The sequence below is a fragment of the Sinocyclocheilus anshuiensis genome, unplaced genomic scaffold (assembly GCF_001515605.1).
Source record: "Sinocyclocheilus anshuiensis isolate Anshui unplaced genomic scaffold, SAMN03320099.WGS_v1.1 scaffold319, whole genome shotgun sequence".
Lineage (NCBI taxonomy): Eukaryota > Metazoa > Chordata > Actinopteri > Cypriniformes > Cyprinidae > Sinocyclocheilus > Sinocyclocheilus anshuiensis.
In genome coordinates, this window is record NW_015552566.1 from 163,504 (window position 1) to 179,571 (window position 16,068).

At 38.5% G+C, this 16,068-nt stretch overlaps 1 protein-coding gene across 1 annotated transcript in view; it reads right to left on the reverse strand.

The window, feature by feature from the left end:
- bcas3 (BCAS3 microtubule associated cell migration factor) overlaps positions 1-16,068 on the reverse strand; it is a 238,299-nt gene that overhangs the window by 16,313 nt on the left and 205,918 nt on the right. Inside the window, exon 23 of the mRNA XM_016455623.1 lies at positions 1,225-1,392. Within this exon, the coding sequence (XP_016311109.1) occupies positions 1,225-1,392 (168 nt within the window). The remainder of the gene's footprint in view (positions 1-1,224; positions 1,393-16,068) is intronic.

The window sequence follows — 16,068 nt, forward strand, 5'->3', positions numbered from 1 at the left end:
TTTTGTGTTACATTAGGCTGTATAAATGGACGGACAAGCGCAGACTACAAGTGTCCGGGAGTCGGGCTTAATCTAATGATGCAAAAATAGAGACAGAACCAATTATGGAGAGGGCCAACTCGGTGCTGCTGCAGGGACTGCAAATGAATAGGTACAAATCAAATTAGTGCCTAATAGACGCGCTACGAGAGAGGGCCAGTCGATGCTAAATGCATTAGGGCCTTGTGACCTCGCTGCTCCAAGCAGCGGCGTCCAGGATCCAACCTCCATCTTCTCCAGATATCAAAGAAAGTCTTGTTCAGACGAGGGGGAGGGCCGGAGAGCAGCAGCTTCCTAAATGAGTTAAACATTTGGATTGTCAAGAGTGGCAATTTCCCCCCTCATTTCGCTTCGCTTGGCCGCCTCAATGCGAATGACCTAATTTGTTATTGTAAAACCTCTGAAATGTGTCTTTTCCAAGATGTGTACGAGAAATCACGTAAATACGCCAGGACGTATTCTTATCTCTGTGTAATTCAAACAGGATTGAGGAGACATAACTGATTCCCCTAGTCACTGGAGGAATTAGCAAGAGCAAATCGAACAAAATAGGGTTTACCATATTAACTTCTGAGGGAGTTAGTTTGCTTTTGAGCTTAATGAGCTACTAATGAGAAGAACAAACTTGACTGAAGTTCTTTTTGTAGGTCCTTAACAAAAAAATAAAAAATAATGTTTTTTTTCTATACACTCTCAGAAAAAAAAAGGTACAAAGCTGGCAATAGGGGGGTAGTTACCCTAAGGTACAAAAGCTAAAAGGTATATATTTGATATTTGTACCTTATTTACCCTTAAATGCTACATATTAGTACTTTAAAAAATACATATCAGCACCTAAAGTGTATGTTAGTACTTTTTGAAAGGGTAACACCCCAGTGACAGTTTTATACCTGTTTATCTTAGTATACAGAGTTATCAACACATATTCTACTTTTGAACATCACATAAAATGTTTGGGTCCAATGTTGTTCTAGGCCCCAATGACTTTCATTACATGGACCAAAACATTTGAAACATTACTTTTTAAGAAAGTCATACAAATTTGGAAAAACAAAAATGTTTTTTGTGAGAACCATCCTTTTAAATCTGACTGTGACATTAACTGTTGCATTTAATGGTATGTTATCTGACATCCATTGCCTATAAGATGTGCATAATACCATTAATGACAGGGTTTGCGCTCACCTGTCCCAGAGCCCACAATGTCTCTGCTGGGCGACTCTGACATTGCGTCTGCCAGCCTCTCCTTCAGGCCCTCTTCCGTGGCTTCCACAGAGGACATGTGACGCAGTCCGAAACTCTCAGGCCAGCTGCCACACACCTCCAGCAGGGTGACACTGCGGTCAAACATGCCTGTCAGAGAAAAAAAACAGAGAGAAGAACAACAGTTCAAACCACGATTTTGATTCACAACGCATTAAAGCTCATTACGAGTACATTTTATCACTGCAAACTGCAATTTTTTCTGTTCTTTATTTATTGTTGCTCATCAAATTTTATGATGATGATCATACCAAAATCACACCATACCGACTTGAAAACATTTCAATTCTGTAAGTCTCACTGAAGTCATAATACATAATGAACCTGAAAAGTGTCTATGGCTATGCTGGTGTAACTCGGAGGTCATAAACAGCTATCTGTGTTTCATCTGGCACACATAGCAGTTCAAGCCCCATCCGACCCCCCCTGCCTTCCTCTGACTGGGATAGCAAAGAGGAAATGCCTGACCCCTGAAAAACACCACTGTGGGCCAAAATGACTTCAAACAAAAACACTGGGCTCATTTCGTCCAGCATTAAGCGCCTAGGCCAATAAAAGAGATATTGCAGAAGGAGGGGGGTGTTAAGGAAGTGCAGTTTGTCTGTCTCCCGTGATGCTGCATTTCAGACAGTGGCGTCTTTCTGTTATAGATACCTGCTGCATGAAATACAGCTGCTTTATCTGAACGACCTGTAGGGAGACCCTTTGATCTGCAGGCCAACGGCTATCTGGCCTTGTCTGGCCTCCCCTGCAAACCCTCAGCCACACTCGAGGCCTCTGACAGGCGCTAATGCGCGGGCGGCCAGTGGCGCAGCGCTGATAGGGAGGCAAGAGGCCTGCCGTTATCTGCTGTAAAACACCAGCCCGGCCAGACTCACAGACAGCAGATAACTTCATACCACTTCATAAAAAGCTGTTTGTCCTGTGTCTGCCATTGACTCCTCAAAGCAATGAAATCGCCCAAGTCAACAGGCCTGCCATCAAAGCAACTTCCTGCAGGCAGAGTGGGAGTGGCAACCGTACCTGCTGCCCACAATCAACAGCTCTAAAATACTAAAGATACTAAAGCACATACTGAACAGCACTTTGGTCTTTTATGGGATTTTGATATTTCATAATACCAAAAAATGAGTACAGAAATCAACTTTCAATCAAATCAATAAAATATAAATAAATTTGAACACAAACATTTGCTAAAAAAATAAACTATATGAATTAAAATGACCAACTAAAGGAAATGGAATCAATACATACACTATATACATATTGAATTTTCGTATTTCTTAAGTAATAATAATGATAATAATCTCTATATAATGTAGCCGATATATACACTGCCCGTTCAAAAGTTTGGGGTCAGTAAGTTTAAAAATTTTTTTTTTTTAAGTTTCTTATACTCACCCAAGCTGCATTTATTTGTTAAAAATACAATAATAACAGTAATATTGTAAAGTATTATTAAAATAACTTTTTTTTAAATTTGCGATATATTTTAAAATGTCATTTATTCCTGTGATGGCAAAGCTGAATTTTCAGCAGCCATTACTCCAGTCTTCAGTGTCACATGATTCTTCAGAAATCATTCTAATATGCTGATTTGGTGCTCATGAAACTTCTTGAGAATGAATCTTATTATTAATGTTTTAAACCATTGTACTGCTTAATGTTTTGTTAAAATCATGATGATTTTTTTTGTAGGACTCTAAAAAAGTAAAAAAGAAAATAATTTATTTGAAATAGGAAATGTCTCTCCTGTTACTTTAAATCAATTTTATTTGTGCTGGATAAAAAGAATAATAAATAAATAAATAAATAAATAAATAAATACATAAATATAACTGAACCTAAACTTTGATTGCTCAGCTTACTGGTCAGCAACCTGTTCAGAAGAAAGACAAACACCTGACCAGAGCAAAGTGCTTTCTTTCACGGTCAGAGTCATCAAACTCCTGAAAGTTTTAAACAGGTTTCGGAGGCTGTACGTCTGTGAGCATTATTTTAAAGCAGCCCAACAGCTGAAGGAGAACGGCACAGAGGATGCGGGGTCAGAAGTTCATCCCCACCAATAGGGAAGATCTCTTCATCAGACTGGCTGACAGCCGCCACATTCCGCATTATTCACACCCGTCAGAGCTCAGCCTCACCAATTCAATAATAAAACGCCTGCCGCAGGTTCTGGGTCAGACAAAAGGCCTGAGCGGATCCACGTGGATCCTCGCGTGTTCCTCTCGCTTTTGATTCTTCACTTGGAAATCCTGTCTGAACCACTGAGGTATGAGGATGTGATGTTAACATTTAACAGGCAGAAATTTTTTTTTTTTTTATCATCATAAAACCCATGTGGGTTAGTCATCTCCAAGATGTTGGCAAACGCAGGGCTACTTATCTCATTTTTGAGATTTTCTTTATTTAGTTCAAAGAACATTCACCTTGACAGCCTCGGGTTACGGCAGGTTTACTGAGGCATGCGGGGGACACACATTATCCCGTTTCTGGGCTACAAGGGGTACCAGAGAAGCGTAAACACCTAAAAGAACAGCAAAGGTGGGGCTAATTCAATTAGGTTTTATTAAGGGGCCATAAGTGAAATTGAGCTAACAAGCAATTATCCCCAGGAAAGTGTGTTAGACTTGTGTAATGTTGCTCACTTGTATCTAAAAACAAACAGGCTTCTCGTGGAAAATGGAGAGTGTGTAAATCACAGGCTGTCATTTGTCCAAGAAGGCATCTGCTTGAGCTGCCCCTGCTGAGAAGACCTCCACCTTTTTCTGGCCTTCTGCCACTTTTATTTAGAAGAGGGTAGACGGAGGACAGGAAATGATAGGGAGAGAGAGGTGGATCAGGAGCAGGAAGTGCCCACATGATCAACACAGTATGCACTAATTACAAGCTGACTGAATAAAATAAAATAAAATAAAATAAAATAAAATAAAATAAAATAAAATAAAATAAAATGTAATAAAATGTTGGTGGCAAATCACAAGTTACATAAAAGCTGACTAAATCAAAACAAAAAGAAAACAAAACAAAAATTTAAATCTGATGGCAAATGACCAAAGTTACCTAAAATTAAAAGCTGAATAAAATAAAATAAAATAAAAACAATTTGGTGGCAAATCACAAAATTACATATAAGCTGACTACAACAAAAGAAAACAAAAAAACTAGCCTACTAAATCTAGTGGCAAATCACCAGAGTTACTTAAAAGTAAAAGCTGAATAAAATAAGATAAGTTAAAATAGTAAAAAAAAACAAAAATTAAAATAAAATAAATAAAAAACAAAATAAAATACTATCAGCAGACTAACTGCTAATAAAATTGATTACTAAAATTTTGGTGGCAACTTTAGTGGGAAATAGTGTTGTTTTTGGCAGCCTGTTTTAATTTTAGCTTTAGTCTAGTCTTTGTGTGAAGCTGTCATTTTAGTTTTTTTTAGTTTTAGTCACGTTCATACTAATTTTAGTCTAGTCAAGTTTTAGTCAACTAAAAGTCTGAGCATTTTAGTCTTATTTTAGTCAGAATTATCCATGACTATTTTCGTCTAGTTTTAGTCGACGAAAACTGATGACATTTAGTCTAGTTTTAGTCAATGAAAATTGTATTTTAGTCTCTTTTTAGAAATGCAATTCTATTTAACCCAGTCAATATAGTATAAGTACCTAGTAGTATAGACGAAACCAAAATTTTCTTTTAGCCAAACCCATTTCAAACAAGGTTATCTTATTATATTATTGTTACCTTATAGACTCAAGAATACATCCATTCCAGACACGGAAGACGCTCTGATTTGAATTTACAACATTTATTTTACCAACCAAACATGTTAGAAGTACACACACATAAATTTAAATAAAGACGAACCCCGGCTGGCCGGCCATCGGTCCCTTTCTCTGTGTCAGACTTAACTTTGTTTGGTTTTCGTCTTCTAAATCAGTGTTTCCCAACCTTTCTTTAAGTCGCGGCACCCTTTGAAATTTTAACAAATTTGTGGCACCCTACAAAATTAATTTTGTCACAATATTTGAATTTCTAACTTCGATATGATAATTTGAAAAGTATAGATATTCGGTACAACAGGGAAGAACTGCAGAATATAATGTCATACAGAGAAAGCAACACTAGTGGGAAAGCAGCATGGCCAGAATTCATTTGAGGCCTGTAGTTAGTCAAGTAAACTTTATTATCAGTTGATTATGGCCTTGCTCGAGTGAGTGTCCTCTTTGAAGAGATCAAGCCGTCCAACTCTCCAGATAAGAGCGACACTGGGCACTCAGGCCGGCTTTATTTCCGTGCCCTCCAGCTCCTCGGTGTACCCTGCTTTCACTGGCTCTTAATCAGAGACCACTTTAAAGTGCCGCCGGTATACAGACGCACACAGCATCAACGGCTCCTAAAACCCAGACTGACAGCGCTGCAGACGAGCGCACCACAGCTAGAGCGATACGGACCCAAAAGCTGCCAGAAGTTGTTAGCGGCGATGTGTGAGTGTTAATGTAGATGTAAGCTCTGAGGATTAGCAGTCAGATAGATGGCCACAAGGAAGTCTTTTCCCCCACCTCCAAGGCCCCCATCCTCATTACATTATACTGCCTTTTAAATCATTTACTCCCTCGCTCTCTCTTTTCACTCTCGCTCTTTAGCTGTGAGAGTGTGAGTAATCCCATCAATACCCTCACTGGGCTTTTACACTCTCTTTCACACAATGGATTCCGGCTCACGGCACTCTCCGCCCCGCTCAAAAGCCAGGTCGGCAAACTTAGAAAAACAAAGCGCCGTCTGGCAATTAGCCTTAAACCTTTAATAGCCAAGAGAGCAACGCTTCGTGTGTGGCGCTGGCTGCGGCTCCTTAAATTGTCAGTGTGAAAGTGTATCCAGAGACATTGTGTCTCCTATTCATAAAAACACCTTTATTCACTCCATGGGTGTGAAACGGCTCTTCCTGCAGGAGGAGGATCAAAAATCAGGGTTAAATCCGTGATAATGCCGCTAAGAGTTATGATGACCTGGTGTCTCCACAAAAGGGTTGTGAAACGATCATAGCGCTGGATCATAATGCACCCATTGAGTTTATCTGGATTAGAAAGTCCTGCCTGGGCTCCCAAACACCTTTAATAGATTAAGAGAAGCCTATGTTTTCATGTATTCACATGCTCTGCCCTTTGTATTTTCCTTCTTTAATTATATATGGTTTCAAAACACTTATTCATTCCGCTGAGAGATGGGATGGAGAAGAGGCACAAACAGGAAGCCAAAAACTCATCCACTACATCTGGCATTAACATGCATTTTAGGTGATAGGATAGTGAATAGAAAAAACACATTTTTAGATGGTTTGAAATAGTTTTTGACCACATTTCTTGAAGATATCAATGCAAATGTGATTTCATTATTAGATTACAGCTATGTGCATTATATGCAATTAAGTTTCACACTGCTAATAATCAAAAGGAGGCCTGAAATACAGCACTAGAAATCAAATGAAGTTTGTGTAAGGTTTTATATACTAAATGAATGTTTGCGTCCATGTCAGATTGCAAAAACCCCCATCTGATATTGAGTGCACAGGTGCTATGTGTATCTTGCTAATGTCAGAAGAAACCCATTGCATTGATGATTAAAGCAATAGGGGTGATGTTGTGATTGGTGAGGGCATCATCAGTATTAAACCCACTGGTTTATATAGGGTCCACTTCTCCCTTTACCCTCCCTAAGAGCGATTCCAGGCAAGAGTGGGGCTGCTGAACTCGTCCCATCCACCTCCATTTCCAAGTTCAATCCACTCTTCTCATTAGTTGCTCTCAGAAGCCCATAACTCAACATCAAACATCAGCATTAGCGAACAGCGTGGCTGCTGCAGCCTCTGCGGTTCTCGCTCGACGTCCGGGAAATAAATGAGGGCAGAAACGAGCGTGACCTCACTTGGGACAACACTGCTGTGTGTTTCTCCTTTCCCGCTCCTTCGCTTCGAATCGGGGGCCACGGGACCGCGTTAATAATAAAGAGCGCCGCGGTCCTGGCAATGATTAAAGGAGAATGATACGCTTGACGCAGAGCAGACCCTGCAGGGTGTGTTTGCTGACAAACTGCCCCGCTCTCTGAAAGCTCGGGCGAGAGAGCGCACTCCCATGGCCCTGTTCAGCAGGGTTCACACACACTGCATACACACATCCGAGTGTTGATCGGTCAAGTCTCTCACCACTCACGTTGGAGTTCGGCACATTAGCGTAATATATGCTACTGAGTTAAACAGTGTTCGCATATTAGGTGTGTCCCGAGGCTTTTCTAATAAATGAAACTGATGGAGTCCGTGTAAACAGAACGTGGCCTAATGATGGAGAGCGAACGAGCGAGAAGCCGCTTTCCACCAGCCAAAGTGGCAGGGACGCCTAATTGATATGGAAGAGTATTGTATTACGCTGTAACTTAATGAGGCAGACGTCTTGTTTATGCTGAGAAGCTAATGTGTTTCACAGCTACTTGAGTGCATTCAATTCTCTGACAGGCTGGAACATATCGAGCCCCTCCCGTGCTCGCCAGAGCCAAACCCTACGGGGCCGCACCGATCCACGAACAAAACATGACGCCAGGGCTTGACTCAACAATCAACAATCAAAATACTATCAAATCTTATTCAAAGCAACAACAGACACAGTTACTCATGTTTAAGCTGTTCTTGTCAATAACCTTCAGCATGGCAAGAGTTCACGGTAATCACAGTTGGCAAATTGCAATATTTGTTGAAAATTTCCTAGACTCAGTCACTTGGACTGTGCTCAGACTTGTAAAATGAATCGTTCCAACTCAGCTGATAATAAAACAAAGACTTCTAAAATGTTTTTTTTTGTGCATTATTCAGAATTAAAGAATCTTTTACATTTTACTAGATGTAATTTAAATGTAAATAAACAGCAGAATAGCAATTTGAACATAAGGAATTACAATTCAAATGAACTGAAATTAAAAGAAATTCATAACAAATTTATAACTAGAATAGAAAAGCTTGTGAAGTCAAAGGATTGACAAAGTTTTGTTTAAATATTTTGAAAAATGTTTTAAAAGCCTCTTTTTTTGAGGATTTATAGATCAAACAAACAAACATCAAACGAACAAATGAACAAACTAACTAGTGAACAACAAATAAAAAAAAAAATCAAATGAACAAACTATCGCACCACAAACGAACAAACTACTAAACGAATGAACAAACACACTATCGAACCACAAACTAACAAACTACTAAACGAATGAACAAACTATCGAACCACAAATGAACAAGCAAACTATCAAACCACAAATGAACAAACTACTAAACAAATGATCAATCAAACCACAAATGAACAAACTACTAAACGAATGAACAAACAAACTATTGAACCACACATGAACAAACTACTAAATGAACGAACAAACAATCGAAAAACAAACTACTAAACGAACGAACAAACAAACAAACAAACTATCAAATCACAACTGAACAAACTACAAAACGAACAAACAATCAAAAAACAAACAAACTACTAAACAAACGATCGAATCACAAATTAACAAACTACTAAACGAACGAACAAACTATCAAACCACAAATTAATAAACTACCAAATGAACAAACGATAGACAGACACAGAGAAAGACAGACAGGCGGACTGACAGACAGACGGATAGACAGATAAACAGACAGACAGACAGGGTGTCGTCAAAGCATACCGTGTGTGTGGACATGAACGTGTTTCTCAGATCTATGAGAGACGCGTAAAATCTGGCGCTAGGTGTGAGTATCCACATTAATCACAATACTGCCCATCCTAGCAGACCCCATCCATCAGACCGCTGTTGCCGGCGGAAACCCGAGCCCACGCACCGCCTGAGACTGCCAGCCCGCAGTTGACGGATGGACATGGCCTTAATCCCCACATAACACAAACACACACCTGTACTCACTCTCTCTGTCAGTCTCACACACACATACTTCTAATACCTCAGAGCAATGAAGGGACAAATACAGTATGCATTAGGTTCATGCAATAAATCTGAAATGTAACATTCCTGTTACATCTGGTCTGACTACAGGAATACATCCATGATATAAATACAAAGGACTTTGTGCTCATAAAAAAATAAATAGTCTACATGACACCAGGATGTATTACACTTTGTGATGCCTAAATTGACTTGCAGCATATAGAAGGATTTATTTTAGTTTTTTATTTTAAATGTATTTAGATAAAACAGTATATCACACTGGTCATTTTTATTTTCATAAAATGAAAATAATTAATTACTGGCTTATCACTATTGGTCAGCATTTGAATTACAGTTTATGCCTATGTAATTAAATGTATACATTTTTATGTGCGACCTAAGCATTCAAATACATTTTACTGCCCAGCATTCCCATTCATGCAACAAGTCCAAACCGAAGACACTCTACATGTGTCTCTTTCAGCATTTATTTACAGTGTTTGCATTTCCGAGGGTCTTGATAGTTCACACAATGACTAAATAGCAGCATGTTATTTAGATATTCTCATGCGAGCAGAAATGGAAAGTCACGCTCAGGGCACTCAGGAGGCTTTGTGATCTCATTTGTAATGAGGAGGGACGCTCAGACAGACATGGCGACGGTGATTCCTGCGTTTGTCCGGCTAACTAAGTTAGGATCGCACGGACAACAATTTGTCTCATGTCCACCACTGGGGGAGGAGAGAAAAGGAGAGAAAGTGAGAGAGAGAGAGAGAGAGAGAGTGAAGACGTGCAGAGGACAGAAGTCTCAGCTGGCTGTGAGATGGGAGGTTAGCGCCGTAGAGTTCCCCCCTCGCACAGACACGTCCACAGGGCCCTGGCCTTGTCAGATGGCATTATCTATCAGACCGGTGATGTGCACCACAGAGGCCGCACTACGGGAGAAAGTGATCTGATTGATTGGAAGCACTGTTACACCTGACTGGAACAATGACTTGATTGGCCACGAGGTCTGTGGACCCTGGATTCTCCTCTTCAATGACAGAGCAGCAGTGGACTACTAGGTTAAATCAGATAATGTTTGAGAAGAACTGTATACGTTGTTTTTAAAAAACAGATACTGTAGCTCATTTGCTGTTGAATCTGATTGGATAAGCCATGATGTAGTAACTAATGAACACACGTACATTAATGTACAACAGTAAACAACCTACAATTAAGTTAAACTCTACCTACAATTAAACAAACAAACAAACAAAATCATCAAAAGTTTATCTTGGTCAGAGCAAACCTGACACAGCACATGGTACATAAGCAAAAAATTTAAGAGTATTTAATCATCATCATTAATAATAATAATAATATTATTATTATTATTAATACTAATAATAATACTCTTTTGTAAATATACTCTATTGTAAAATGTACTCTTTTGTAAATTTAAAATAAATTTTATTTAGAAATAATATCAAATAATAATAATAATAATAATAATAGCAATAACAATAATAAATATTTTATAAAAAAATGTAAATAAATTTTCTCTTGGTCAGAGCAAACTTGACACCATGTGGTACATAAGCAAAACAAAGAGTATTTAATCAGCATCACCATTTATTATAATAATAATAATAATAATAGTGCTGTCAAACGATTAATCGCATCCAAAATAAAAGTTTTTGTTTACATAATATATGTGTGTGTATTGTATATATTTATGTATATATTGATACACACACATACAGCATATATTTTGAAAATATTTACATGTATATATTTATATTCATATAATTTATATCATATATAAATATATTTAATATATAAACGTAACATATTTTTCTTAAATATATACATGCATGTGTGTGTATTTATATATACATAATAAATATACACAGTACACACACGTATATTATGTAAACAAAAACTTTTATTTTGGATGTGATTAATCGTGATTAATCGTTTGACAGCACTAAATAATAATAATAATAATAATAATAACAAAGTTTTAAATACATTTTCTCTTGGTCAGAGCAAACCTGATACACCACAGGGTACACAAACAAAACAAAATAGTATCTATGTATGCATTCATTCATTCATTCATTTATTTGTTTATTTATTCTTCTTTTTCTTAATAATAATAATAATAATAATAATAATAATAATAATACATAGTTGTTGTTGTTCATAAAATAACAAATCATATTTTCTGGTTAAATTTAAGTTAAATTAAATTCAGAAATATAAATGAATAAGAATTCTTATTATTGTATTTATATTTATATTTCTGAATTTAGTCAGAAAATATGACGACATTTCAAATTTTGTCAGGAAATGTGATGATATTACAAATAGCCATTCAGCTATCGTTTCAGCAAATATGAACTCGTTTTGACATGTACCACCTATTTTCACAGTCCAATCAATTCCCCGATAAATCATATAATAAATAAAGTCCCATCTTACACATTCTCTCATTAAACATCCTTCTTTCTTACTGAACAGTGGTTGTGAAGGACAGTTCACATCAAGTTTAGGACTGTGTGAGTATGAGTTTAAAAGCAGCTGTTGACAAGTGCCCGTGAGGGAGGCAGTCTCACTTTCTTCTCATTGGACGGCTGAGCGACACAAACCCTCTTATCATTGTTATTCAAAGAAAAGGGCTAAAACTTCACCCTTAGTATTCTTAACAAAAACTGCCAACTTGAAAAAAAACAAAAAAAACAACTTGTTGCACACAAAGATGAAAAAACAAGCTGTGGAGCTAATTAAAGGCCTAATTTAGAGAAACATATCGCTTATAATCACTTACAAACACTTCCTGCATCGTGCCGAAAGTTCAATTACAGGTTTAGCGGAGCCGAGCGCAGGACCGCTGCGTTCTCATGTGGCAGCATGAAGCAGAGCCTCCTAACAGCTCCGATCTCCAGACTCGAGGGCCACGCAGGACAAGCACCACCCGTACTGCCAAACAGCCAGCCTGCCGTCCCCAGGGTCCAGGCAGAGGTCACGGCCCACTTTGGCAGCAAAGAGAGTAGGCAGAGAGGATTTTCATTTGGACATGGTGCAATCTGTCACAATCCCATTTGATAATGAGAAATCACCGCCTAATGTGTCTTTAATCTGAGCGGTTTAGAGTTATTATGCAGACTATGCAGCCATAGTTATATTTCCTCTCCACTGTCAAGTCTAAACCCTCTTAAGTGGAAGTAATCTTATCGGAGAGACCGAGGAGAGAAGTAAAGTCTCATCAGTCAGTGAGTTTAGGACTGTGTGTTGCAGGCCACTGAGGAGCATCTGATTTGATGACTGTGGCCAAATCTAGCCGTCCACCTGGGACTTCACTCATTCTCTCCTTCCAGCACTCAAAGCTGCTTATCCCGGGCACATCACGCCATTCCAACCGGACGAATAGGCCTTCACCGACTTGTCTCAAATCTCCTCATTTGGGAGTCCAGGTCTCCTATGGGTTTAAACCAGTAATCTGAAAAAACAACTATTATTTAGGATACCTAACACTGTAAAGAACTTCAGTGACGGAAGCATATTTGTACTGCTAATAAAATCAGATCTGCTCGACACTTTTACTGCTGCTAACTAAAAAGATTTATGCGGTGCTTTAACGGTTTGAACAGACCGTATTCTGTACTATAACTAGTCATAATATATACGCACACATACAAGCGAACCTAGATAATATACAGTTAGAAAGTGATGAACTTGAATGACCTTTTCTATGGCAGCTTCACTTGAAACTAATTATGTATCACTGTTAAAAATACCCGAAAATAAAAAACCCGGGCAATTAAACAGATTCAAATTTTCAATTCAATGATTATTTTAAATAATTAATATAAGTAATACATATTTTAATACAATTTGGATAAATAATAATAACTGAGTTTATAGAAAAGGCTAGCTTGGCATTGCATGTTGTCAATTAAACCTGTGAGTCTTTTAGCTACAGAATAAGACGTAACGATGTAAGACAGAAATGTATTAAGAATCCATTACTAAATTTAAAAAAAGTACATAATCTAAAATGATGTATCTGAATCTGAAAATACTCAAACAATAGAGAAACTCACCCTGAGCTATGAAGGGTCAAGGACTAGCAACGGAATCAATGTTAAGCAAATTAAAATTAGATTTTAAACATAACCTGGCTGGTTAAATTCTGAAAGCAGCCAAGTGTGCACAGACATGCATGAATGCAAATAAAACGTCGGAAGCAAGGCAGCCTGAGAAGAAGAAAAAAGAAACAGCCTTTAGAAGGAGCAACGCCGAGCGGTAATGTGTGCAATGACATCTGGGACTGTAATCAGCCGGAGGCTTTCAAGACCTGCCAACGCAAACAAGGCAATAACAAATCCACTTTACAGATCATCGATCTGCCCTGGACCAGGCCAAGCCAAACACAGGAGGACAGGAGTCTGCAGAGCAGGGTCTGTCTCTTTCAGTGACCCTTACAGTCCACCGATCCCACCTACTGTCAAACACACCCTTTACCCAAAAACACCTGCAAGCTGATGCTTAATTTAATAAACAATGGAGCGATGTTCAGTTCAGATGAATGTTTCTGTTAAATCTTATCTATTGGCACTAATATGTGACACTTCAAATAGATAACATCTAAATTCGCATCAAAGTTGTATGTGAGGCCCCGATACTCCCATACTCCATTTATCACCACTTCTGGCAGCCTTTTCATCACAAAAGGTGCATAAACAAATAAACAAATATTGTTTTTGGAAAAACTGCATATTCACAAAAGCATACAATGTACCTATCAATGATAAAATAGTTCCAGATGGAGAAGAATAATAAATGAAAGACCTCATTGATTTTTTTGAGGGGGGTGACTGAGTGCAGAAACAAGGCTCTTGCACACGAGTGTTTGTGCCGGGTGGAAAATGGAGACGGGTTAATCTGATTTGAGAACAGCCCAAGCAGCGGCGGTGCTGAGGATGCTGCAGGAGCCAAAAGAACCGAGCATGGCTGGGAATTCTGCAAAAAATGAGACAAGATGGGACTCGGTCACTGAGTAAACTTTCATTTTGCGACTTGAGTGAGCTAATGAGGTTGAAAGATCAAACATTCAGGCAGGAGAAGTCTCTACTGCCAACTTCTGCTCAGAGAAGAGGCACAGAGAAACTACATTAATGTCAAATAAGCTTATACATTTGTGGAAAAATAGTTAGTGGGAGTCTCACTGTACCCCAAAAACTTAAAAGTTAAAAATTAGCAGAAAAATCAGCTCTGCACCAGACCATTAACCCAGCTAATCTCAAACCAGGAACCAGTAAATATCAGATACAATAAAACTTGTTTCTGCCTTAGAGTAAAAATAATTATATTATAATTAATAATATAATATAATATAATATATAAATGCTATTTTATGCTTGCTTCTCATAGTTGTCACTATATTCCACAACATAATTTTATATCTTGCAACGTGACTTTATTTCTTATTTTTGATCCACAATTCCATTTTTTCTCCCACGAGGCAGAAACAGGCTTAAAAAAAAGAGCAATACATAAAATGATAAAACAAAATAAAAACACACAAATAAAGGTAATTGTGAGCTTATTTCTCATAATTGCATCTTTATGTCCCAGTTGTGATTTATATCCCACAACATTATTTTATATCTTGCAATGTGACTATTTCTTATTTATGTCTCACAATCACCATCACAACTGTTTTTATTTTTTACTCTAATGCTCCTAACTATCTATCTATCTATCTATCTATCGGCCATTACATCAAAGTCAGCTAAATTAAAATGCAATGTTCTCAAAACTTAGTAAGACTTGTAAACAGAATAAAATGTGGTCTGCATTAGCGCTAGACAAGCTAGGAACAATATGAAATGAATAAGATGCAAATGGAACAGTTTTTTGCTGAGGTAGAACATAAATCGCCTGGTCAGCTCACACCACTGGATGAATGATGCCTCATTGGCAGGAACCTCTGTCTCCACAGATTGAAACGAGAGCAATGATTCACTCACTGAAGATCCAGCAAGAGCACAAAAGAGACACACACTCCTCTCCATACAAACACAGCCCCCAAACCCAGAAGTAGGACAGAGTGTCAGAATTAGATCTGATCCACTGCAAGGCAGCCCGCAGCAGAGCGAGGCTTTTCCCTGATCAAAGCGGTGGTCGGATTTCCTCCACCCAGGCTGCAGGCAGCAGAGGAGAACGAAGGTACAGCAGCACTGAGCTCCATCAACACATGGGCCAGATTTTCAACATTTTGGGGTGAAGGTCATCTGTTTTGGGTGTGGAAAAGTGAAGCAATAGATAGACTGTTACATTCAGAGCAAAGAACGGGAACAGTTTGTCTTGTATAAATTTTCCAGGGGAGAAGTTCAGAGAAAGAGGTGAAAAACTGGAAGCCGCCGCATCTGCTCAGGCTCTGTGACGGACAATGAGCTCTGAGCTAATGTCTGAAGCAGCGACCTCTTTGCAAAAACCACAACCACATCATCTGAGAGCGGAAGAGGGAGAAACAGAGAGGGAAGCTGGAACGGCCTCATTATATCAGCCTGATATCATCCTAACCACGGCCTCAACGCCACACCACTACAAAAAGAGAGACACGGAGACTGATGAGTGTGTGGAGACGGGACTCTGATGTGTTTAAGGGGAAAGACGCTGAAATAATCCACTGCAAAGATGGACAGATGGGCACAATGTGAGCTGACATCCTTTATGGGCTCTGCTGATTCTCAGTAATGCTAATCACTACTAAACTAAGCGACTCCCACGGAAACAGTCAAGGGAAGACACATTA